General features: G+C 46.9%; 1 protein-coding gene across 2 annotated transcripts in view; it reads left to right on the forward strand.

The window, feature by feature from the left end:
• Window positions 1-23,377, forward strand: part of TSHZ2 (teashirt zinc finger homeobox 2) — a 443,579-nt gene that overhangs the window by 250,816 nt on the left and 169,386 nt on the right. The window contains exon 2 of one of the 2 annotated variants that reach the window (XM_072801458.1): window positions 6,216-9,291. In XM_072801458.1, coding sequence (XP_072657559.1) covers window positions 6,216-9,283 — 3,068 coding nt within the window. In that variant the 3' untranslated portion in view covers window positions 9,284-9,291. Of the gene's footprint in view, window positions 1-6,215; window positions 11,248-23,377 lie in introns of those variants that run through there. The other variant, XM_072801457.1, reaches the window with a different exon arrangement.

The following is a 23,377-nucleotide window of genomic DNA, read 5'->3' on the forward strand; positions in this document are numbered from 1 at the left end:
AGACCCCATCTGCTATGCATCCCATTGTACAAGCAAAGTGTTCCCATTAGTCGAATGGTCTACAGGAAGTAATCAAAGAGATGTGTTGTTCTTGATGACCTTCAGAAAGCTCTAGGTCCATCACTAAGTGCACTATGGGTTCAGAAGAAGCCCCCCCCCCCGCCCCCAGCGCTGCACCAAGTCCCTCTCCAACATTCTTGAAACAGGGATTTCTCTTTGTTTGGTTCTGATCTTCAGATGGAGGGAACAAGCCCTTCGTCTCTCTTGACCTGTGTGTACAAGTCACCCTTATGGGAATGAGTCGTGTGTAGCGTGGCAGGGAGAAGAATCTGTATGCTGTGAATTTTACTTTTCCTGTTGAAAATTGTCCTGCCTCGGAAGGTGCATGAACTAAGATGATTTCCCCCCCGGCCGCAGGGAGACTGAGCCTGGGCTGGTGCTACCCAGCTTCTCAGAAAGGCAAGTCTGTGCTCCTGAGCGGTGTCAGGGATCCCACGGCCCTCTAGCCCACCACTTGCTGAAGCAGAGAGCTTCGGACCCCCTCGGCGCCGGGCCTGGCCACCACTGGAAGTAGCTCAGTCTCCTTGAACTAAATCCTCTTATCTCTCTACTCAGCCTGCCAACAAGAGTGCCAATTAGTGCCAATAATAATATACATATTAACAGATTTCTAGACCACAGTCACCAAAACACTAGAGATTCGTGACAGGGAGGCCTTCCTCTGTGTCATCATTTAGCGTACCTACTGGGTACACGGCGAGAAATTCTTGCGATCCCTTCATTTACGTCTGCCCTGCACACTGTGGAATCTTCGTGTGATTTTAAACTGTCATTTAGTGGGGTAGATTGGTGAAAATGATCCTGTCACCACTGGATATGTTTTTAAATGAGGTCTTGGTTGAGTTCTGGTTTAGTTTTTTGAAAATCAGCCTTCTTGAATTTTATATTCTTCTCGGGTTATAACTGTTCCACCTCTACTGCCACTTTAAAAACTGTCAGTGTTTTTACGGTAAACACTCTATTGTGGATTTTCAAGGCAACTACAAAAATGTATGCCTGGCAAAAAATCTGTTATCTAACATCATGCAACCCATGAATTATTTTGCACAATTTCATTTAAATCATTCTGAATAGACATTTTTGGAACAATTGAGGTGGGGATTTTTTTTTAAATTGTTCCTCCTTTGTTTTTTATTTTAACCTTTGATATAAGAGGGAATTTCTAAAATTTAAGGGTTTGTTTCTGAATTTTAGCCAGACACTAATAGGGTAAAAAGTTCACAGCATATAAAATATATTTTTCCAGTGACATTTCTCCTTTGTGAAAGCAAGAATTCAGGAGAAGACCACCCTAATATTTGTGGAACCTGTATCCTGGAACAGCTAATCTACCAAATTCATGACAAAATTAGTCCCTACTTTCAAAGTTCCCATGTGTGAGTCTTTTTTGAATCAGAGTCTGCTCACATTAAGAGTGCATTTTCTGATGCTTTGCAGTCTTGATGCTTATTTTCAATCTTCATACTTAAAAGTTTAAATTCACAGCTCAGGGATTTCTGGCAACAAGATCGTTGGTGGCTGGTTGGTCTGCAAAGATGATTTATGGGGATGTTCTGGCTTTATCATTGAGGGGAGCCGGTCAGGCTGGTTGTAATTCACACCTGATCTATATGGAAGGTTAGGGGAGGGAGCTTCACTCATCCCAGGTGCCGGTTGCACCATCAAGAAGTGGAGGTTTGCAACTGGAATAATCCCTTTGCATCCTATGATCGATTCATTCGTCCGCTCAGATAATTTGTGGACACCGTTCTGTGCCAGGGTGCGATCTGCGTGCTGCGAGAAGCAAGGTCTCCATCTCCATGGGGTGCAAACATTCCATCTTTACCTTTAGTGGGAGGAGACCATCAATGGGGGGCGGGGAACAAGATGATTTCAGAGTATGGCCGGTGCTACAGGGATCTCAATAAGTAGGTAGGTGTGATCTGGAGTTACAAAGAGAAGGGGAGACTGGTCAGGACAGGCTTCTTGAGAAGGAGCCCTGTGAGCCGGGACCTGAAGAATGAAAAGGAACCACCACGTGAAGGTCCAGAGGAAGAATTTTCAGAGCAGAGAGATCCGCATCTGCAAAGAACCAAGTCACGGAAGGGATGGGCAGGTGCAGCAAGGAGCGAGTGAGGGGGAGAGCCTCATGCCTCCGGCAGGGAGAGCAGGGTGAGGGGGATGGAGTGATGGGGCAGGGAGGTAGAGGCCAGGTCCTGCAAGCTCTGCAGACCAGGCTGAGGGTTTGGACTTCACTTTTAGTGCAGCATAAGGATGCTGCAGGAGTCAGAACAGAACAATGCCCCCACCCAATATCTTATTCTTTTGACAAAGGATCTTCTAGCAGTTCTGAGAAAAACCACCTGGAGGAACTAGAAGCAGGAAGCCCACTCACTCACCCTAGTGAACAATAAGGCACAGTCAGAGCGGTGGCCCTGGAGTGGAAGAGAAACGGTCCCTGGAGTCAGTCACTTAGAACAGCGCTGAGAGGCTCTGCTTAGGAATTCGCTGTCCTGGGGATGCGCAAGCTCCCTGTGGCCAGTGTCGGGCAGCAGCAAGGGCCGGGATTAGAAATTTAGGTTGGAAAGGGAGACGTTTGCCACCACGGAGTTTGATCTTCAACCTGAGATCCACAAGGAGGTTCTACAGAGAACCGTTCTTTCTATTGTGCCGTGGCATAATTGTGATCATTTTCTTTTGTTAAATAAGTATTCATAAGAATAAACTTGCCACTCATCCACTTTACCAAGATTTGCACATGATGCAGTCTTATTAAACAAATCATCGATAGAGAGAGAGAGACAGATAACTCATTACGCACCCAGATCACCCATATTCTGGCTGTCTTTCCTCTCGTGTCAGCTGCCGGTGGCAAACAAAATCACTTAAGTCAAGTGAACGGTTTTAAATGTATAATATTAAAATGTGGTTTTAAAAACTCCTTGGAACCCTCAGCCATCGTTAAAATACACTCACTTTGACGGATGCTTTGGCACTTTTTTTTATGAAGCTTTTCAATGCGTTACCTTATCGGGTGCATGAGATTTAGTCTGTTCTGCAGAAGAAAACAGACAAAAAGGGTCTCTCAGCACGAGTTACTCTTCTGTAAAGGTTATAGTAAACATGTCAATGCCTAATTAAGCAGAAAATTTTATCTGTATTGTGGGGGAGGCGTTTGCTGTCTCTGACTTTTCTTCTGGGGAATCCATTTAGAAGGACAAAGTAGATTGTGAAGCTGAGCTGGTCTGGAAAGCTCAGCTTCCAAATGTCAGCAGGGAAAAAAAAAACCAACAAAAACACCTCTTTTTTCCTTGTGTGAAAATGACTGTATTGGCTGCGCAGATTGAGGGGAGGGGTGCACACACAGGGGAACACACACACATGTATATTTTATCCATACACACTCACGCACACACACAATAACATGAATTGCCTCCAACCAAATGTCAGGCCCTGTGCTAGGCACTGCAAGTACTGACCTGACTAAAACCAGGCCACACTCTTAATCCATGGTGGCAACAGAAGACCTCTTTTCCCTCCTAGATTTTTTTCCACCGGCTGTTCGTGTGTAGTTATGTGTGTATGCATGTGTTGCTGTGACGCTGTGATCATATTGCTTGTAGAAATGGTACCTGTATGTCTTGGTTGGCCTGGAACAGCCTTGGCTAATGAGTGTTGTCCCAGTTTTTGAGCAAGAAAGCCCTTCTAATTCCCAAAAGTGACCCTGTTTGATTGATAAAAATCTGCCTGACTCTTTGGAGGTTTTTTGCTTGGCTCTGTAACAACTCATTTATTAATTTTATAACAGGCTTTTTCCTTGAGCTTAATGATATGACGAACATACCAAATACTAATTTGCAAACATACAAATTAGTCCGGGAAAAAGAAAATGCAACGAGGATGAGGGGGGTGGTCTAGTTTAGTCATCCAGTGATTTTAAACTGGGTTTTTCTTGCATGGAGTGACCACTGACTAATGGTTGTTCAACTAGATTGAGTAGCTTCTGTTTCTTCTAATCAATCTATGGAACTGGGGACCAGCAACACCAGTTTAATGAAAAATCCACTTGTCAGTGTACTAGGAAAGCAAAAACACAACACCAGTAACAATACAATAATGAGCACAACCACCAAGCCAGTGGCTAAACTGGTTTTACATTTCATCTTGTTTTATGGTATCATGCCTTTAAAAAAACATATTTATTTGAGAGAGAGCATGGGGGAAGGGGTGGAGGGAAAGAGGAAAGAGAGAGAACCTCAAGCAGGCTCCCTGATGAGTGCGGAGCCTGACATGGGGCTTGATCTCATGTCCTGAGAACATGACCCGAACCAAAATCAAGAGTCAATGCTTAACTAACTGAGCCACCCAGGCGCTCTGTATCATGCCTTTCAAATCGTGGGCTCTTCTTCTCCAGCATTCCCATAATTCTCCCCTCTGAAGTGATTATCTATTTAGTAACTTCTTTTTTTAAAAGATTTTATTTATTTACTTGAGAGAGACCGAGAGAAAGAGAGCACAAGCAGGGGGAGCAGCAGAGAGAGAGAGAGAAGACTCCTTGAGGAGCAGGGAGGTCAACATGGGATCTTGACCTGAGCCAAAGGCAATTGGTTAACCAACTGAGCCACCTAGGCCCCCCTTTAATGACATTTCAATGAACCTTTAACTTTTGGGCCTCTGCAAAGTTTTCTTATTCATTAGGTTGGCCATAGAGAGTGGAGTGGAGTGATTAGGACATGGGTGCTCTCATCAAACAGACCGGAGGCATGTCACTCCACAACACTAGCTCTGTGGCCATGGGCAAATTTCTTAACCTTAGAGCCTCCTCTTAACCAAGAGCCTTTGGAGTTCCTAGCTAGAGCTGCCGTATTCCCAGCAAAACCCCCTTTTCTTCTAACTCCCTCTGCCTGTCTCACAGGACAAACCTCTGGGCATGATCTCTCTTTTCCAAGTTTTCTTGCTGGTGAGTGGAAATATGATCCCACACCTTAGGGTTTCTCCCAAGGGCCCACCTGCACCAAGAAGGGAGAGAGAGGCTCACAAGGAAAGAAAACATTGCACGGAGATCATGCAAGCCTTGCAAATCCAAGGCTGAATCTCCCTTGATTTGGTACTTTAGTTACATTTTATCCACGTGGCTCTGAAAAGGCCAGGTGAAGGAAATGAACACATGGGCATAAATAGTCACTTTCCCCATCTCTGTTGATGGATATTTGCCCATTAATTCCCTTTGCACCCGCTCTCTCATGCCTTCATTTTCCCTATGCAATTACTGGCCCTAAATCCTCTCAGAGAAGGGAAGGCATGCATCCCCAATAGCACTTTGCATCTACAAATCAAACGTATAATTGGCATCTCATGACGGGTACCCACAAATCACAAAGCATTTGAAATTACAGGCACAAGATCGAGAGGGCATTTTCAGCCTTGTCTGAAAAGGTCTTCATAAACCTGTTTGAGAATAATAGGATATTCCCCAAATCTCCCATTCCAACACCATTTGCTATTATTTTAAAATCATTATGTTTGCCGAGCTTACATAATTTTTCAGCTATCAATGGAAGATTTTATTCAATACTCCATAATCTCTCTTCCTGCTGTGCGACTCTCTACAAATAAAAATGTTATAACAAAAAAGACACTGGCTATCAAAAATATAATGGCTGTGCATCTAATTTACCTGTGAGCACTCAAAAATGATTTATTAAGATAATCGTATGCCAGTATATCCAAGTGTCTTGGGAAACCTTACCACCGAGATGCCAAGGGTCAAGTCTAGTTTTCCTATGAGCCAACATCCTTCTCTGTAGAGCTCTGTCTTTGTAGGATTTGAATTGCCATCCAGCTTTCCTGAAAGTCCTACCTACAAATTTAGCAACTGCCCCACTATCGGAGCAGTAGAGAGGTACGCCTTCGACATGAAAATAACATATTAACTTGGGATTCTAGGCATTTATAATGATTTGTGACTCCTGTCAATTAAAAAGAAAAAGGCGCGAGATAGCACCCAACACACCATTTGGCTTTTTCCCGTGTCCATGGCTTGCAGGTCATAAAAGCGTGGATTCAATTGCTCTTCCGCTCGGTCCTGGGAGCACTTAGGTCCAAGTGGGGAAACTAGGACGGAAGGCGTCCCCTTGTCACCTTATTTCATCTCTTCTTCTTCTTCTCTCTCGCAGGCTACGCCCAGGAGGAACAGCTGAAGGAAGACGAGGAAATAAAAGAAGAGGAGGAGGAGGAGGAGGACAGTGGTTCAGTAGCTCAGCTTCAGGGCAGCAATGACCCGGGGACAGACGAGGAGCTAGAGACGGGTCCGGAGCAGAAGGGCTGCTTCAGCTACCAGAACTCTCCCGGGAGCCACCTGTCCAACCAGGACGTGGAGAACGAGTCTCTGCTGAGCGATGCCAGCGATCAGGTGTCGGACGTCAAGAGCATCTGCGGGCGGGATGTCTCGGACAAGAAGGCCAGCGCGCACCCCAAGCTGCCCGGCGAAAGCCACAACTGCATGGATAAAATGACCGCCGTCTACGCCAACATCCTGTCCGATTCCTACTGGTCGGGCCTGGGCCTGGGCTTCAAGCTGTCCAGCAGCGAGAGGCGCAACTGTGACCCCCGCAATGGCAGCAGCAAGACGGATTTCGACTGGCACCAGGACGCACTGTCCAAAAGCCTCCAGCAGAACTTGCCTTCCAGGTCGGTGGGGAAGCCCAGCCTGTTCAGCTCGGTGCAGCTGTACCGACAGAGCAGCAAGATGTGCGGGACCGTGTTCACCGGGGCCAGCAGGTTCCGCTGCCGCCAGTGCAGCGCCGCCTACGACACCTTGGTCGAGCTGACCGTGCACATGAATGAGACGGGCCACTATCAAGATGACAACCGCAAGAAGGACAAGCTGCGACCCACGAGCTACTCGAAGCCCCGGAAGAGGGCTTTCCAGGATATGGACAAGGAGGACGCTCAGAAGGTTCTCAAGTGCATGTTTTGTGGCGACTCCTTCGATTCCCTCCAAGATCTGAGCGTCCACATGATAAAAACAAAACATTACCAAAAAGTGCCTTTGAAGGAGCCAGTACCAACCATTTCGTCGAAAATGGTCACCCCGGCCAAGAAACGCGTCTTTGATGTCAATCGCCCGTGTTCCCCCGATTCGACCACAGGCTCCTTTGCAGACTCGTTTTCTTCTCCGAAGACCGGTGGCCTGCAGCTGTCGTCCAACAACCGCTATGGCTACCAGAACGGCGCCAGCTACACCTGGCAGTTTGAGGCCTGCAAGTCCCAGATCCTCAAGTGCATGGAGTGCGGCAGCTCGCACGACACCCTGCAGCAGCTCACCACCCACATGATGGTCACCGGGCACTTCCTCAAGGTCACCAGCTCGGCCTCCAAGAAAGGGAAGCAGCTGGTGCTGGACCCCTTGGCCGTGGAGAAAATGCAGTCACTGTCAGACACCCCGAACAGTGATTCGCTGGCCCCCAAGCCATCAGGTAACTCAGCCTCTGACGGTGCGGCGTCCACGACTGAGCCGAAGAAAGAAAGTAAGAAGGACAAACCAGAGGAGATGGACAAGGACGAGAGAGTCATGAAAAGGGAGGAGTATGATGATCCTCTGCAAAAGCCTTTAGACCCCACCATAAAATATCAGTACCTAAGGGAGGAGGATTTGGAGGACGGCTCCAAGGGCGGAGGGGACATCTTGAAGTCATTGGAAAACACCGTCACCACAGCCATCAACAAAGCCCAGAATGGGGCCCCCAGCTGGAGCGCGTACCCCAGCATCCACGCGGCCTACCAGCTGTCGGAGGGCGCCAAGCCGGCTCTGCCCCTGGGATCCCAGGTCCTGCAGGTTCGGCCCAACCTCACCAACAAGCTGAGGCCAATTGCCCCAAAGTGGAAAGTCATGCCGCTGGTGTCCATGCCCACCAACCCGGCCCCGTACACCCAAGTGAAGAAGGAGCCCGACGACAAAGAGGAAGCCGTGAAGGAGTGCGGGAAGGAGAGCCCCCAGGAAGAGGCCTCGCCTTTCAGCCACAGTGAGGGGGATGCTTTCTCCAAAAGCGAAGCCCCTTCGGAAACCAAGAAGGCCGAGCCTCGTCTCCTGAAGGAGGAGGCCCGGCTGGTGGAGGAGGGCGGCGAGCCCGAGAAACGACCGCCCCTGGAGCCCGCGCCCACTCTCAGCAACGGGTGCACCCTCCCCACGCGGGCGCCCGCCCTGCCGTGCATCAACCCGCTCAGCGCCCTGCAGTCCGTCCTGAACAATCACCTGGGCAAGGCCACGGAACCCCTGCGCTCCCCCTCCTGCTCCAGCCCAAGCTCAAGCACAATGTCCATGTTCCACAAGTCGAATCTCAGCGTCCTGGACAAGCCGGGCTTGAGTCCCGCCCCGACGCGGCCCGCCAGCGTGTCCAGGCGCTACCTGTTCGAGAGCAACGATCAGCCCATCGACCTGACCAAGTCCAAGAGCAAGAAGGCCGAGTCTGCGCAAGCACAATCCTGTACGTCCCCACCTCAGAAGCACGCTCTGTCGGACATCGCCGATATGGTCAAGGTCCTGCCCAAAGCCACCACCCCGAAGCCCGCCGCGTCCTCGCGGGCCGCCCCCGTGAAGCTGGAAATGGATGTGAGGCGCTTCGAGGATGTCTCCAGCGAGGTCTCCACCTTGCATAAGAGGAAAGGCAGGCAGTCCAACTGGAACCCTCAGCACCTCCTGATCTTGCAGGCGCAGTTCGCCTCGAGCCTCTTCCAGACATCCGAGGGCAAGTACCTGCTGTCCGACCTGGGCCCTCAGGAGCGAATGCAGATCTCCAAGTTCACGGGGCTCTCAATGACCACGATCAGCCACTGGCTGGCAAACGTCAAGTACCAACTTAGGAAAACGGGCGGGACAAAATTTCTGAAAAACATGGACAAGGGACACCCTATCTTTTATTGCAGTGACTGTGCCTCCCAGTTTAGAACCCCTTCTACCTACATCAGTCACTTAGAGTCGCACCTAGGTTTCCAAATGAAGGACATGACGCGCCTGGCGGTGGAGCAGCAAAGCAAAGTGGAACAAGAGATCTCCCGGGTGTCGTCGGCTCAGAGGTCTCCGGAAACAATAGCTGGCGAAGAGGACACAGACTCTAAATTCAAGTGTAAGTTGTGCTGTCGGACATTTGTGAGCAAACATGCAGTAAAACTCCACCTAAGCAAAACGCACAGCAAGTCACCCGAACACCATTCACAGTTTGTAACAGACGTGGATGAAGAATAGCTCTGCAGGTATGGGTTTTACTCCCAGGTGATGGGACCGTAGCCTTGTGAGGAGCTTCTTGATGGGAGATGGGTCTGTGTAGAGGCAGCCCCTGTCTCCCAGTACCAAGAGGACAGTAGCCTGCTGGAATAGGACTTATCTGTATGAAAGACTAGAACACGATAAGTCCTACCCACCTCGATGTCTCCAGGTTAGAGTTGGCGAATAGAATGAAATGGGTTCAGAGAGATGGAGTTCACAGATTACTGCTTCAGGATACGTGATCTCCTTAGTGACCCCAAGGCCCAACTCTGAAGGTCCAGCCAAGGCTACACCTCATTTTAATTAATACGTACGGACTAACGTCACTGTCCCGTTTCACCCCCTCACCTTCCCGCAGCGATGCTAATGACTTAGAAAGTGAGTGGAGGGTGAGCAACAGAACGAACACTGTAGAGTTCCTGGGGGCAGCCACTATGCAGAGATTTCTTAATCGGCTCGTGAACTTTATTACTATTACTTGTAATTAATGCTTTTGGCAGCTTCCTTTCGGCAATCGCTATACCCTCCCCTCCCACCCCTTGGTTTCTTACCTCCATTAGGTTTGCTAGCAAAGAGTGTCTGCCCTGTAGTCAGACGGCAGCAAAATACACTCTGCAGATCATTGGGGTGAAAAGAGAGGAAGCCGATTTTCTTCTCTCCTCGTCCTCTGGTTTTCTTTAGGATACACCAGTATCGGCGGCCGCTTTTAACAAAGATAGATGCGCTGCATGCCCTTGACAGTTTGCTTTTCCTAAAGAAAACGAACGACTTTCTGAACACCCATTGCCGATGCACTTGGGGTCGGTCCCACAGCTTCAAGATCGTTTGCATCTTGTATCATAGAAGTTCTGTGCCTTGTATAGTCACTGGTGCCCAGACTCTCTATGTCACCTTCAGGAAAGAGGACAGAGACCAAGGTCAAATAATTTTGGCAGACTTGCCACACCGGCCGCTTTCGAATCTGGGCTGGGTCTTCATGTAATCCTTTCATCTCCTTTTTTTTTTTTTTTTTTTTTTTTTTTTGGTATTTTGTCTGCTTCCTTCTCTCTGCTCTTCAGCATGATACCCCCCTACATGCTAGGGACCTCCACACACACTCAAGCTGTCCTCTACCTGGGCCTTCCCCCCACCCCCCACCCAACCCCAGACAGGGACCTGACCTGACCTAAAGCTTCCGCACTTGCCAGTCCAGTTTATGTCATGCTAGGTGACAGATTAGTTCTTTTGGTTACTTCACAGTAAGATTATGGACAGTCAGTAATCACCTAAAAGCCCTCACCACCCCCTAGTGTCAGAGCATTTGTTTTTTAGATAGGAGATTTTTAGATCAAGCCACAAAGGTATGAGCAGGAGCAGAGCTCCAGGTGGAGGAGGGGTACTTACGTGGTATGGCTTTGGGCTCACCCCACATCAGGTGGGGAGATTTGCCAAGTGTGAGGATGGTCAAGATGAAATCGAGGGTGAAAATCTGGGACTGTCCCCTCACTGAGAAGATCTAAGAGCTTCCGATGGAGGGGGATCCCATCCTATAACTCTAATGGCTCCGTGGGCCCGAATGAAGACTGTTATTTTGTTTGCATGTTTTTATCATGATAATTAAAATGTGTTACTAGCAGATTCATCTCTTGCTTTCCAAGCATGATTTGTTCAGCTCATACTATTGAAAGAAAAGCCAAAATTCATCTACTGAATCTATAAGTGGGCTTGGGGCTTGGCAACATTCTATTTATTTGCTATATAACATTTTATATCTTATGTAACTTGCTATTATACTTTGCTGGTCCTTGGAAAAAAAAAAAAAAAAAAAAAGGTGGATATATACAGAATACCCAGGGAGAAGAGAGATGTTTCCAATCCCATAGTGGTAGGTCCAAACCATGGTGAAGAGGACAAATAGGTAATGTTTATTTGTGCTACAATAAAGACCAATTTTCCACCTGTTAGGTTTGTAATCATTCTTTGAAAAAAAAATAATAATATCACTGCCAAAACATTGCGATACGTAAATAGAAAGGTGGGAGAAAAAGAAAGCCATAGTCAAAATCTGAAACGTACATGTCTGTTCTAAGGAAGCAAAGATAAACTGATCATTTGGAAAACCCGACACAAAGGCACTTAACAAATCTGTTTAAATACCTAGATTGGATAGCTCTTCTCATCCCTCTGCATTTGTATAAAATAAATATTTCTGATTTGGACCTTTGAAGCACCACATCACAGAGTTATTATATGAAACCAAAGCTCCATTCGTATGTAAACACCGTGATGCTGTGCTCTTGAGATAGGATTACAGAGAAACAAGTTTGAGTATTTAAGCCTCATCCTAAACCATAGGAGTATACGTGTGTTGTGTGTACACACACACAAAAAAACCGGTGCGGGTGCATGGTGTGTTTATTAATACTAATGATATTATAATCTGCCTGAATAGCTCCCACATTTGCACAGAAGTGGCTCTCTGACCCTCTGGCCACCTAGGGAAGAAATCCTTCATCCTCGAGATCCTCTCTTAGAACAACATCCATCCAGTACCTTGCCCACTGCTTAGAGTTATGCAAATATATGTTTTTCAATGATCACAAAACGAGATCCCTGTTATCCGGAACTCTAATTTTAGTTGGTATGCGTGATAGCACAAACTGTACAAAATGACATGATGTCTTAGAAAGCACGGTCAAGATTTTATGGAAAATTTGGGAGCTCTATCGTATCTGTGTTCTCTGTGAGACACAAATTTTGGCCTGAATTTTCTTTCCTTTCTTAGATAGGTCTTAAATCCTGCAGAAGGCTCTGCCAAATATTAAAGGCAACGTTTCATTAAAAATTAATTAGGCAATATTAAATGTGCATCCCTATTTTAGGACATGAGTAATCTAAAACAATTTCAGTAAGTATTTGTATATATCTTTAAAAACCACATGCTCTCAAATAATAGAAATTAAACAAAGAGCAAATCAATGAGTCTAAAATGCATAAGGACTTGAAATTATAGTCATTATCGTGTAATACAGTGTACAAGTTTTGCAGCACACCTAGCCTTGAAATTGGGGGCAAGAATGAATTCTAGTCCAATAAGCTGCCGCCTTTGTTGTGGGTGATTTGATAAAAACACATGTTCAGGGTGAACAGCGCGTAAACTTGCCAAATAAAATACGGGATGCCCAGTTAAATTTGAATTTCAGATAAGCAACAAATAAGTTTTTAGAATAAGCGTGTCCCAAATATTGCAGGGGCCATATTTTTACTCAAAAAAAAATTTTTTTAAGTGTGCATTGTTTATCTGAGATTCAGATTTTACTGGGCAGTCTGTATTTTTATTTGCTAAATCTGGCAACCCTAACAGCATGGATTATAGGACATTCTGGAAAAAGCAAAATGGGCTGGATTAATTAATGTCTATACGAGGCATCACCCTTTCATTCATCCACTAAATAAATATTCCTCCCTAGCTCCCTCAATCCGTCCTCCCTCCTTCCTGTGTCCCCTCCCTGCATTTCCTTCATCTTACAACAAACATCGGTTCGGCTTCTACTGTGCACCAGCCTCTGCTCAGCAATGGCTACGTAATGGGGAACCAGCAGACGTGCTGATGATAATAGCCAAGTGTGCTGGCCCTCCGGCAAGCGCTTTCCAAACATTATTCCACTTTAGTCTCACAAGCAGCCCTATAAGGTAGGGGTTGATTCAACCGTGTAACAGGGGAGGAAAAGGAGGCAGAGAGATTCTGCATGAATTCCTGCGATCTCATAACCTCGCTCATTCATTATCACCTATCCAGAAGGCTATCACTCCAGGCCACGCGCCGCGCTAATCCCAGGGAATAAACCAGTGACCAGAACCAGAGCCTGCCTTTTAGGCTCGCCGTAGACATGCAGATGGGCAGCTCTGGGGTAAATGCTCACTGGAGCACACAGGAGGGACATCTGCCTGACTCCCAGGAGGAGGCCCAGGAGGGGGCATGATGGCTTTGGGGAGCACGCGATGTTAGAGCTTCCTCTGGCTGCCCAGGCTCTCCGGCTTGGGTGCAAATCCTAACTCATCCACTCTCCCCAAGACATGGCCCGCTTCTGGGTCTATAATATGGGAGCACAGTTGTCCCCTCATAGAAAATTTGTGAGAATTAAATCAGCCTGTGCAATTCCTTTCCAGAGAGCCTGGCAACTAGGAGGTTCACAGGAAAAGTCAGTGCTCCACAGCCTCTATGGGAGGCCCGTGTTCTTCAGCCTCACCTCAAGTGCGTAGACGTGTGGCTTCTCCCCAGGTGCCCCCATGGAAGCCCCCACTTGCTATTAGATCACCTCAAGTGTGTAGACGTGTGGCTTCTCCCCAGGTGCCCCATGGAACCCTCAGCTTGCTATTTGATCACCTCAAGTGCGTAGACGTGTGGCTTCTCCCCAGGTGCCCCCATGGAGGCCTCCACTTGCTATTTGATCATAACGATAGCAAATGACAGCAACACTCCCACTGAGTGGCTTCTTCGGCGAGCCAGGCGTGGCGGCGATCCATGACATTCTGATTTTGCCACGAGCCGGAGGGTTTCGTGACTTGTCCACCAGCACAAGGGCAGTGGGCAGGTGGACTCAAGCCCGGGACCGCTCCACGCTCCTTGCCTACTTCTGCCTCTTGGCATCCCCATCCCTGCCGCCTTGCCTGATGGTTTTTAGGTGCGACCCCTGGCCACGTGGACACCGAACAGCCCAGAAAAAGGCTGTACCAGTGGCACAAGAGCCAGAGCCCGGCAAGCCTCTCCCCTGAGCTTCTCCGAGGCTCCAGCTGCAAAGCAAATATTGAAAGTCGGGAGCCCGGGAGCGGCCCACAGGGTGAAGGGAGGCATCCTCGCTCCCCCGGCTGCAACGGCCTCGCCCGGCCAGGCAAGTCCACCTGCACCATTCGGTGTCTAACCAAGGGATGACCCGCATTCCAGGGAAAATATACACGTACCCTATTTTTCTTTTTTTGATCCTCATCCTGACTCTCACTCGGGGGAAGCAAAATGAGAATTCAGAAACAGGGTCAGCTATGAGACTAGCGTATCTCCAACACAGCAAGAAACAAATGTGTCATCTGTTTTAATGCTTCCATTTTATGCAAGCGATCTGGCTTGCCTCCCTCGCGCATCGCCGGTCCCCCTCTCCCTTGCACTGTCCCCCTCATCGGGACCTTCGAAATCTCAACCCTGACGTGTATAATTTGGTGCTTTAATATAGAGTAACATTATTTTTCATTTACTCCAATCTGCCATCAGTATCATCTTTTCATTTAACCAGATGCAATTCTTTTTTCTTTCGCTAAATTGAAAATCCATGAGCGACAGGGAGTGCAATGTTTTAATTAGCTCATATTTTTTATATGGATTTATGTCTTTAAAATACATTTGTGTAATTCTTCAGCTAAATTAAAAACGTCTTTCCGCGAAAGTGAGGAGGGGAAAATAAAGAGCTGAATTGTGTCATTAGCTTAGGTAGATACAGATGGAGAGCAGGACCTCACGGGGTGGGGGGGACACCTAGGACGGCTAGAGCTTCGGCCTGGGCCCACTCTGAACTTGCCCCTTCATTTAAGGAAGTCTTCCTCTATAAAGATTTCACGGAAACGGCTTGGGGAGGGATTTTTTTTTTTTTTTAAGGCACCTAGTAAGTAAACAAGCAGCTACCTTCAACGAACTAATTTGAAACCGAACCAGACGCCAAACAAAACAGGCGAAAAAAAAAAAAAAAAAGAAAGAAATCATAATGATAAACAGTTTCCCTTGCATTTCTCTCTTTGTCTTTTTTTTTTTTTTTTTAACTATCAAGTTTAAAGCTTTCCACGGTGCTTTTTTTTCTACTTTATAGGAGACAAGTGACATTCTGTGGTAAATGGGAGGAAAAGCCATGCAGAACTGAAATCTCTCTAATGCACTGACACTAACTTGCCCTCTATTGTTGGAACCGAGCAGGCACTCATGATTGTTCATCAAACGGCTCCTAATGCAGTTAAAGCATTCAGCTATAATTTCTCCTTGCATTTATAATTACTGTCATAGACTGCACACCTCGGTGAGCAGATTAAAGCTATAAACTATTTAGCCACGGCTCTAAGACGAGGAACTTGATTTGTCTGGCAGGAATTATTTGTTAGAGAGCTTGACACTTCACATAAAAATGACTCAACTTGATGAAGAACAATGCAGTTTTAGCAATGCAGGGATTTTAAATCAGTCTGGACGCCACGCCCTACAAGAATCGCAGGGCAGTTTGTTAAATGATATGTAGGCCACGGAGATCACGTTCGGGGGACCAAAATAGCAGAGGATGTGGCGTGCAGCTGCTTGCTTTCCCGACTCTTCCTCTGAAGGAAAAGGAGTTTGTTGAAAATCAGTGCGTGTCATGTTCTCCCATTAAATCCAGTGTAAATGTTACATGAGGCTCACCTGGCAGGAAGGAGGGATGCCAGGAGCTGAAGGCACCCGTCACCTTTGGGGGCTTTTGAGAACTTTGTGCTGCTGTCGAGACCACGTCCCCCCCAAAGCCCAGGAAGCCAGGGCCACGTGGAAAGTGCTGGTGGTTGTTTTGCCTGGAATGGTCTTTATGCCTTTGGTCTTTTTTTTTTTTTTTTTTTTTTCACTTGCAGGAGGCATATTGTATATTTTAGGCATGGAGGACATTCTCTTTGGGGTCATCTTCTAGGGATGCTGTGAAAACTTAAAAAAAAAAACATGTTCAGGTTGATGAGCAAGACTGGCAGAGGCTGGGTGGCAACAGTAAATGGAGTTCCTTTCTTCTTCTTCGGTTTGTGTTGAGGATTAGCTAAAAGAGAGTAAGGGCAGAGCACAGCCCTGGACCTGAGCGAGTACTCAATGAACTTTCCTCTCCTCTTTATTCCCCACCTTGATCACTTGCCTCAAAAAAATCCCCTTCTGTTTGCTGAAGGCTTAAATCAAGATGTGAGATGGATTGTGCCATTTTATTTGAAGAAATAAGGAGAGACTATGAGTACAGATTTAATTAAATCAGCTCTGGGCCATGGGCGGGGGGACGGGGGGCATGGAAGTATCTGGTGGTGTTTGGGTGCCCCAAGAAAGGATGGAATAGAGCATTTACCTGCATTTCTTTCCCTCCGACTTCTACTTTTTCTCCCTGCCACCAGCTACCTTGAAAAATTCTATTTGCTACAGTCCAAAATCACCAGTGGCCTTGCCATGCTTAGGAAGGTCTGCATTGGAGTTTCAATGCAGATAATGATGGTGATGATGTTGATTAGATGTGGTAAGAAAACAGTGCTTGGCAGCGTCAGCTACCACTACTGTCCTCGCCGTGATCAATACTGACAGAGGATTAACATTTACGGTTAACATTACGGCGCCTTTACGGTGTTCCAGCTCTTGTACTAGGGCATCTCACATATAACCTCCATCAATCCTAACCCAAAACTCTACAAAGAAAGAATTATTATGATACTCAGCTTACAGGTGAAGAAATCAGCCCTCAGACAGGTGAGGTGATCCTCAAGATCACAGAGCTAGCCCATGGTGGAGCAGGAAATTCAAGTGTGGGCAAATGCATGATTTACCTCAAGCCAGAATTTTGGCCGATTGCTTCTGGGCCTTCTGGCTAAGATCAAGTGCAGAATTTTGACCAAAACTTTTCCCAGAACCTTTCTGGTATTTAGGGAGTTAAATTCTATTGGGTGCTGTACCAAATGTGAGATGTGAACCCTGTCCCCAAGTTATTGGCAGGGGAGAGAAATTGAGGGGGCAAATAAAAAAAAAAGTTTCAATCATCTGAAAGCCCAAATCTTTGACACAGACAACTTTCTCCCTCTCGGGCCCTCCAGCGAATTGGCACTTTCACCGTGCCTGGTTTTATCTGGTACTTTTTTCATCTATGGAGAAAAAAAAAATAATGTTTCAGGTTATGTTATTTTCAATGCTACATTACTCGATTTCACAGTCAAATAATTCTATTTTTGTTCACCAGAGAAATTTGTCATGTTTAATTGTTTATGACTCCCTCCTCTCCCCATATTTGCTGTAGCCCCCACTTGCCCCTATGCTGCCTTCCTATGGATGCTCTGGTGTGCAGTAACCATGGAGATGGGTCCCTATTGGGTAGCATTTGCTCTGGCTTAGAAGTCAAAGGACCAATCAGGACCTCATCATCCCAGAAATGTAAGAGAATGGAAAGCGAGAGGACGCTGGAAGTGGAGGGTGGGCCTGTCACAGGAGACGGGACTTCCTGATGCCTAGAAATCCCACAAGGGAAGCATCAGGGAGCTAAAAACTCAGAGGGAGGTCCATAGGCTCTGGAGCCCCTCAGGCCTGGGCCCAGAGGGCCACATCTCCACGTCCTAGCTGAGAGGCTTAGAGCAGGCCATGTAACCTTTGTGACCCTCAGCTGCCTCTTCTGTCAAGTGGCCACAGGAAGCCTGGCTGAATGTAGCATTATAAGGATAAAATTAAAGAAAACCCACCAAGTGTCTTCCTGATACAGGGCATGTAGAAATCATCAGTTAAAGAGAGTTACTCTTATAATTGTTAAAATACAGCAGTCCTAGCATCAAGGGTGAGTTAACATGTCTGACAATTGTCATTATAATAGCTACAGCCACAAGTATCATGTGTTGCAACGAAGTCATATTTTGCGTCTTGGGAATGTCTCTTTGGGAAAGACAAATGTGAAAACGTCATGTCAGGGCCTATGGCCTGTGCAAGGACTGCAGCGGGAGCAACACAGAGGCTGAGTCTGTCCTCAGAACGCTGACAGTCGGTCACAGAAGAAGGAATCCAAGGCTTCACCTGAGCTCAGTGCTCTCGCCAGAGAAGTACTGAGCTATGGGGAGCTGAGAGGGCTCGAGGACATCTAGCCAAATAAGCAGAGACCTAGGCTGTGTCTGAAGTGAGCTAACAGGTGGAAAAGGGGGAGAATCTCATGGCAAAAGGAATGACGAGAGGAAAGTCTTTTAAGTGAGGTAGAGTGAGGGCGGGGTTCCTTCTAGAAAATGCATGTTGTTCAGTGTGACTGGAGCTGTTTAGGGGAGAAGATGGCATAGAGGGGATGCTGATCAGGCCAAGAAGCTAGTGGATATACATAGGATAGCTCCAACTCGAGCATATAAATTTATCTTTTGAGCCTCACAGAGACAGATGTTCAATGCAGGTTTGCTTTACTGAAATACTCAAACATCATTTCCATGAGGTTGACCTTGTAGGGCTTTGAGGTGGTGGGGCACTGGACTGGGTGTGAACACAGCTTCCACCCCTGAGGTCCAGGAGGCCAGGGGCTGCATCTGATGAGCTCCCCACGTACAGACTCTACAGATATTGAAAGGGACGGAGGGAGGGAGGGAAGGGAGAGTATCTAGGAGGTGATCATCACTTCCTCTGACATTCCCCACGTGCGAAATGGCAGTAAGGCCTGTGTCACTCATCAGTGAGGCAGATCGAATAGATAAAGCAGATGGAACCCTTTAGCACAGAGCATAGCACATAAGAGAAGCCCCAAAGGAAGGAATCGCCAGGCTCTGTGCAGTCCAGAAAAGTATGAGAAAGTGAGAAACAGTCCCAGTCCACCATCAAATGATTTGCCCAGAGGACTGACATCGCCACGAGGGCTAAGAACTGGCTTTTTTTGAAGTACGCTCACCCAGGGGAGCAGAGTCAGGAGATGGCTTCAGGTGAATGAGCCAAGCTGTTCTGCATTCTCTGCACCAGGAGGATCAGAGACTTCTTCGTTCAGTTGTCCTTTAATTCATGCTCTTGGAGAAGTGGCCACAAGCCAGGTTTCGTCCTAAGGGCTGGGCCACATGGTACCTAGAAGGAAGGAGAAGCAGATCTTACATTCTAATCAGAGGAAGCACGTTGATCATAGCACTGACAGCTCACATTTGGGAGCACATAAACAAAAGTAGAATATGGAGCTGCCAAGGGAAGAGTGCAACGTGAGGGACTGTGACAGGGCCACCCACTTTAAACGGGGAAGGGGAGGGAGGTCAGGGAAGGAGAGTAAGGAGGTTGAGAAGGAGCTGGTCATGTGACAAATCAGGGACAGGACCTCCCAGGTGGGACAACAGAAGGGTTGGCACATCTGATTCAGGGAAAGGCCAGTGTTGAGGGCTGAGCTGGAGGGGTAGGGGCGTGGTTGGGGTGGGGTGAGGCCATGAAGTAGGTCAGGGCTTTGTAGACCATCTCAAGAACTTTAGACTTTTCCCCCCTACACTCAATGAGAAGCTGTTGAAGGGGTTTAAAAGGGCAAGGACACGATCTACTTTGTCCTTCAGGAGACCATTGTGGTTACTGAGCGTAGAATAGATGAGAGCAGTCAAGGGCAAAAGCAGGAGGCCAGTGAGGAGGTGAAGGGAAAGGCAGTGGTGATCTGGAGGCAGTGTAGGCAGGGAGCATGGAGCAGAAGAAAGGGCTTTAGGGGCTTCCAGGCCACTCACAACCATACTTGCCTAGAAAGAAGAAGAGGTATCAAACCGAGAAGACATGTAGAACATTAGGAAAAATTTGGCTTCATGTCGTGGGGCCCTGGGTGGGCTTCTAGATACAACCGTTCTTCCCAAATCACTCCCAACTCCTAAGTGAGCCATTACTGCCTAGTTCCCAAGGAGAATCCATTTCTTGATCAAAGTAAGCCACGATCTTTCTACTTCCCCAGAAATTATGAGGTACAAAACAAGAGGCCTCTGCAGTGCTTGCCTTCCTATTTTTCAATCCTAATTTAATTCCTCTCTCCATTCTGTAATTCAGCAAACCACCCCCCCCCCCCGCCCAAGCATCAACCCTAGGTGGTCCCGACTCCAACGGAAGATTTACTGGCAAGATGAAATGGAGGAACACATTGGTTTTTTTTTTTTTTTTCAAAATGATTTAATGACCTTTTTGGCATCCCCATGATGCTGAAATCTTCTGTAATTATTCAGTTTGTAGGTAGAGAGTTCTGTTGATCAGAGAAAGGCTGATGTGGATGTCAAATGTCAATAAATTTGCAATCCATAATTGCCACCACGTGATGCTGGAGCAGACTGGAGAATGGCTTGGTCACAGGGCTGTGAATGGTTGAACCAATACAAGCACCAAAGTATCTCGTGCGTTACACGTGCAAAATCACTATGCTATCTCCCCCTCTTGCACCAGCTCACTTGCTCTGTCCCTGCCTTCTTTTTTCCGCTGTGACTGTCACTGTCACCATCTGCTTCTCTGGAGAGAAGTGTGCTGCATATCTGACCTTCCAAAGTTTTCTGGGTCCATCTCCACCCAAAGCCAGCGATGGGTTCTTCCAGAGAATCTCCATAAGCTCTTTCTGGTTGTGCTGTTCAGGTCTGTTTGGCCCTGCTGGAGATCAAGCATTGATTTTTTTCTGCTTTGCTTGCTTTCCGACAGCATGGTTTATATCGAAAAGGTCTATGTCAGGAATTAGAGACTGTTCGTAACAATGGGGAAAAATACCCTAATATAAATATACCATTTGTGGGCTTGCACTTTGACAAGTGCAAGTGAACTGGAAGATGCTAGAAAAGCTCTGAAGTCATGGAAACACGGAACAGAGGCATTTGCTTTAATGACTCATCTAATTCCTTGAGCTCACCTTATCAAGTTGTAACCTCTGAATCTCTAAGTTCCTAGTTCAAAAATGCAAAGCCTCCTCTGTCCTCGTGTTAATTTTTAAATTATATATCATTGTAGAGAGGCCCTTGTGGTGAATATGATGAGCCATTTTCACATCTGAAATGGGGAATTATAACCGAACATTAGCGATTGCTTATAAATCACTGTGAGCCAAGTGGCATCTGTAACCACACGGTTTTAGCTGGGGAGAAATACAGTGTATGAGAAAGGGGACTCAGAAAGGGGATTTTCAAGAGACAAGGTTGCAAGCTGATGATCACAAATTCCTTGGTGCACTGAGCCAATCTTCAGGACCCCAGTGGACCTGATTTGAGGTGTGTCTAAAACTGGGATTCTAGGGCACCTGGGTGGCTCAGTTTGTTAAGTGTGTGCCTTCGACTCAGGTCGTGATCCTGGGAGTATCGGGACCAAGGCCCACATCTGGCTCCCTGCTTGGCGGGGAGTCTGCTTCTCCCTCTGCCTTCACCCCACACATGCTCACTGTCCCTCTCTCTCAAATAAATAAAATAAAGTCTTTTTTTAAAAAATGAGGCTGGGATTCTGTTCTATGGCTGCCTTTTCTTTTTCATGGAGCCATTTTTTTGGTCTAAGTGGAAAGTTTCTTGGAGGTTGAGAAATGGTCCTAAGGTTCCCTAGGAAAGCGCAAAACAGCAGTAGGACATGTGAATCTCAGGTAGCATCTCTGCCAGACAACTGGAATGTGAGCCAGGCATGGGATTTGAGAACACAGGTGCTAAGTGCTATGTCCACCCTGGCTGGAGAGCACTGGAGAGGTTTGTGGCTTTGAATGAATCCGCATGCCACTGCTCCCTAGCAGTAAGAGCATGTGCTTAATCTCTCCAAGTGGCAGTTCCTTTATCTATAAAATGGGGACTCTGGGCTTGATAGACAGGATTGCAGGAGACAATCCTGGTACAAAACCCTAAGACAATGGTTTTCAAACTTGAGAATCATCTGGAAGACTTCTTAAAACCCAAATGACTGAACCCATTCTCCAGAGTGTCAGATTCAGTAGATCTTGGGTGGGGCCCGATGATTTGAATTTCTAACAAATTCCCAGATGATAACAGGAGGCTGGTCCAAGGACCGCATTTTTGAGACCCACTTCTTTAAGCACAGTACCTGACATGTTGTGAGTGCTCTAAAAAAAAAAAAGTTTGCTTTATTAGCTTTAATTCAGTCTTTGAGCCTATTTGACACTCTGTCCTGTGTGAAGAAGCAGCATGAACTATAAGGAAGGTCCTAGGTTAGTGTAGAAAATCAAGTCAGATCAAGAAGATGAGACCATCTAGATTGTCCCTTAGAGGGGGCAAACAGAGAGTAGACACGGACCTACAGAAGCAACCAGAGGAGAGAAATGAAATCCAGGAAAGGAGGAGGAGATCCAGAATTTTCTAGGACTCTGCTGAGATCACTTAATAAAGGGATACACAATACCAACTCAGTTGATTCTACAACTCCGTTGTATCAGAAGTTTCCCATCTCAAGAGCCTTGATTGTCAGGCAAGGGGATAGGTCCTCTTCTTGACTTAGCTTAATATCTTCCGTAACTCTGAGAAGATGGGACGCAAAATTATTTTGGAAGCAATAGTTAAAACTGTTCAGCATGCTAACTCGAAATTGTGTTTATCACAATCTGTTATTTATAAGTGACTCCAAACCAAATCAAACTTAATTTAGTGAGCCAGAGAATTTGCCAGTTCATCCAAGGATAGAGTTGGTTTCATGAACAGATGAATCCTGAGTTCAAAGGACGTATGTCATTGGAACTTGGTCTTTCCCCATCATTCAACTCAGATTTCCCCCCTATTTTGTCTTCATTTTCAGAGGAAAAGCAAGATTGCCTGGATCAGCACCAGGGTTATATCCCGCCAGCTTAGGGGTTTCAGTAGCGTGTCTGTTCACCAGGAGTGCCACCTATGGAGACTGAGCTGATTTGGTCTGTAGGGTCACAGTACTCTTGATGCAATGCCTTAGGCTGGGAAAACAGGATGCCTGTCTCTTCAGCCTGGGTCAGCTGCACACTCCTGGAAGCACTGGGTGAGCTCAGCGTGTTACAACTTGGGCTGAGATTGGTATGCCCAGAGGAGTTGTGATATCAGTGGAGATTTTGGGTGGGGGCGAGGATGATCCTGAATTCCACTCATCTTTTTCAAGCTTGACCTAGGCCATCCGCTCACTCTCCTGACACCTACTAATTTTTCTGATTCCGAATGACAGAGAGTGGTCCCGTTAGTCCCCTGGTACCTCAGCTCGGGATTGATGGATGCTTCTCTTTCTCTCATCTTTCCCACTGCTGTTCCTTTCATTACTAATTTTTTTTACTAGACCTCCATAATACTTCCACCATTTCACCTGCTCCACCTCTGTTTCTACAGCATCCCCCCACACATCCCCCCACAGATTAGGATCATTGAAGCGCATCCTATCTCTTGCCAGGACTCTACTTACTACCCTGTGCCAGT

This window comes from Canis lupus, chromosome 26 (genome assembly GCF_048164855.1).
Source record: "Canis lupus baileyi chromosome 26, mCanLup2.hap1, whole genome shotgun sequence".
Lineage (NCBI taxonomy): Eukaryota > Metazoa > Chordata > Mammalia > Carnivora > Canidae > Canis > Canis lupus.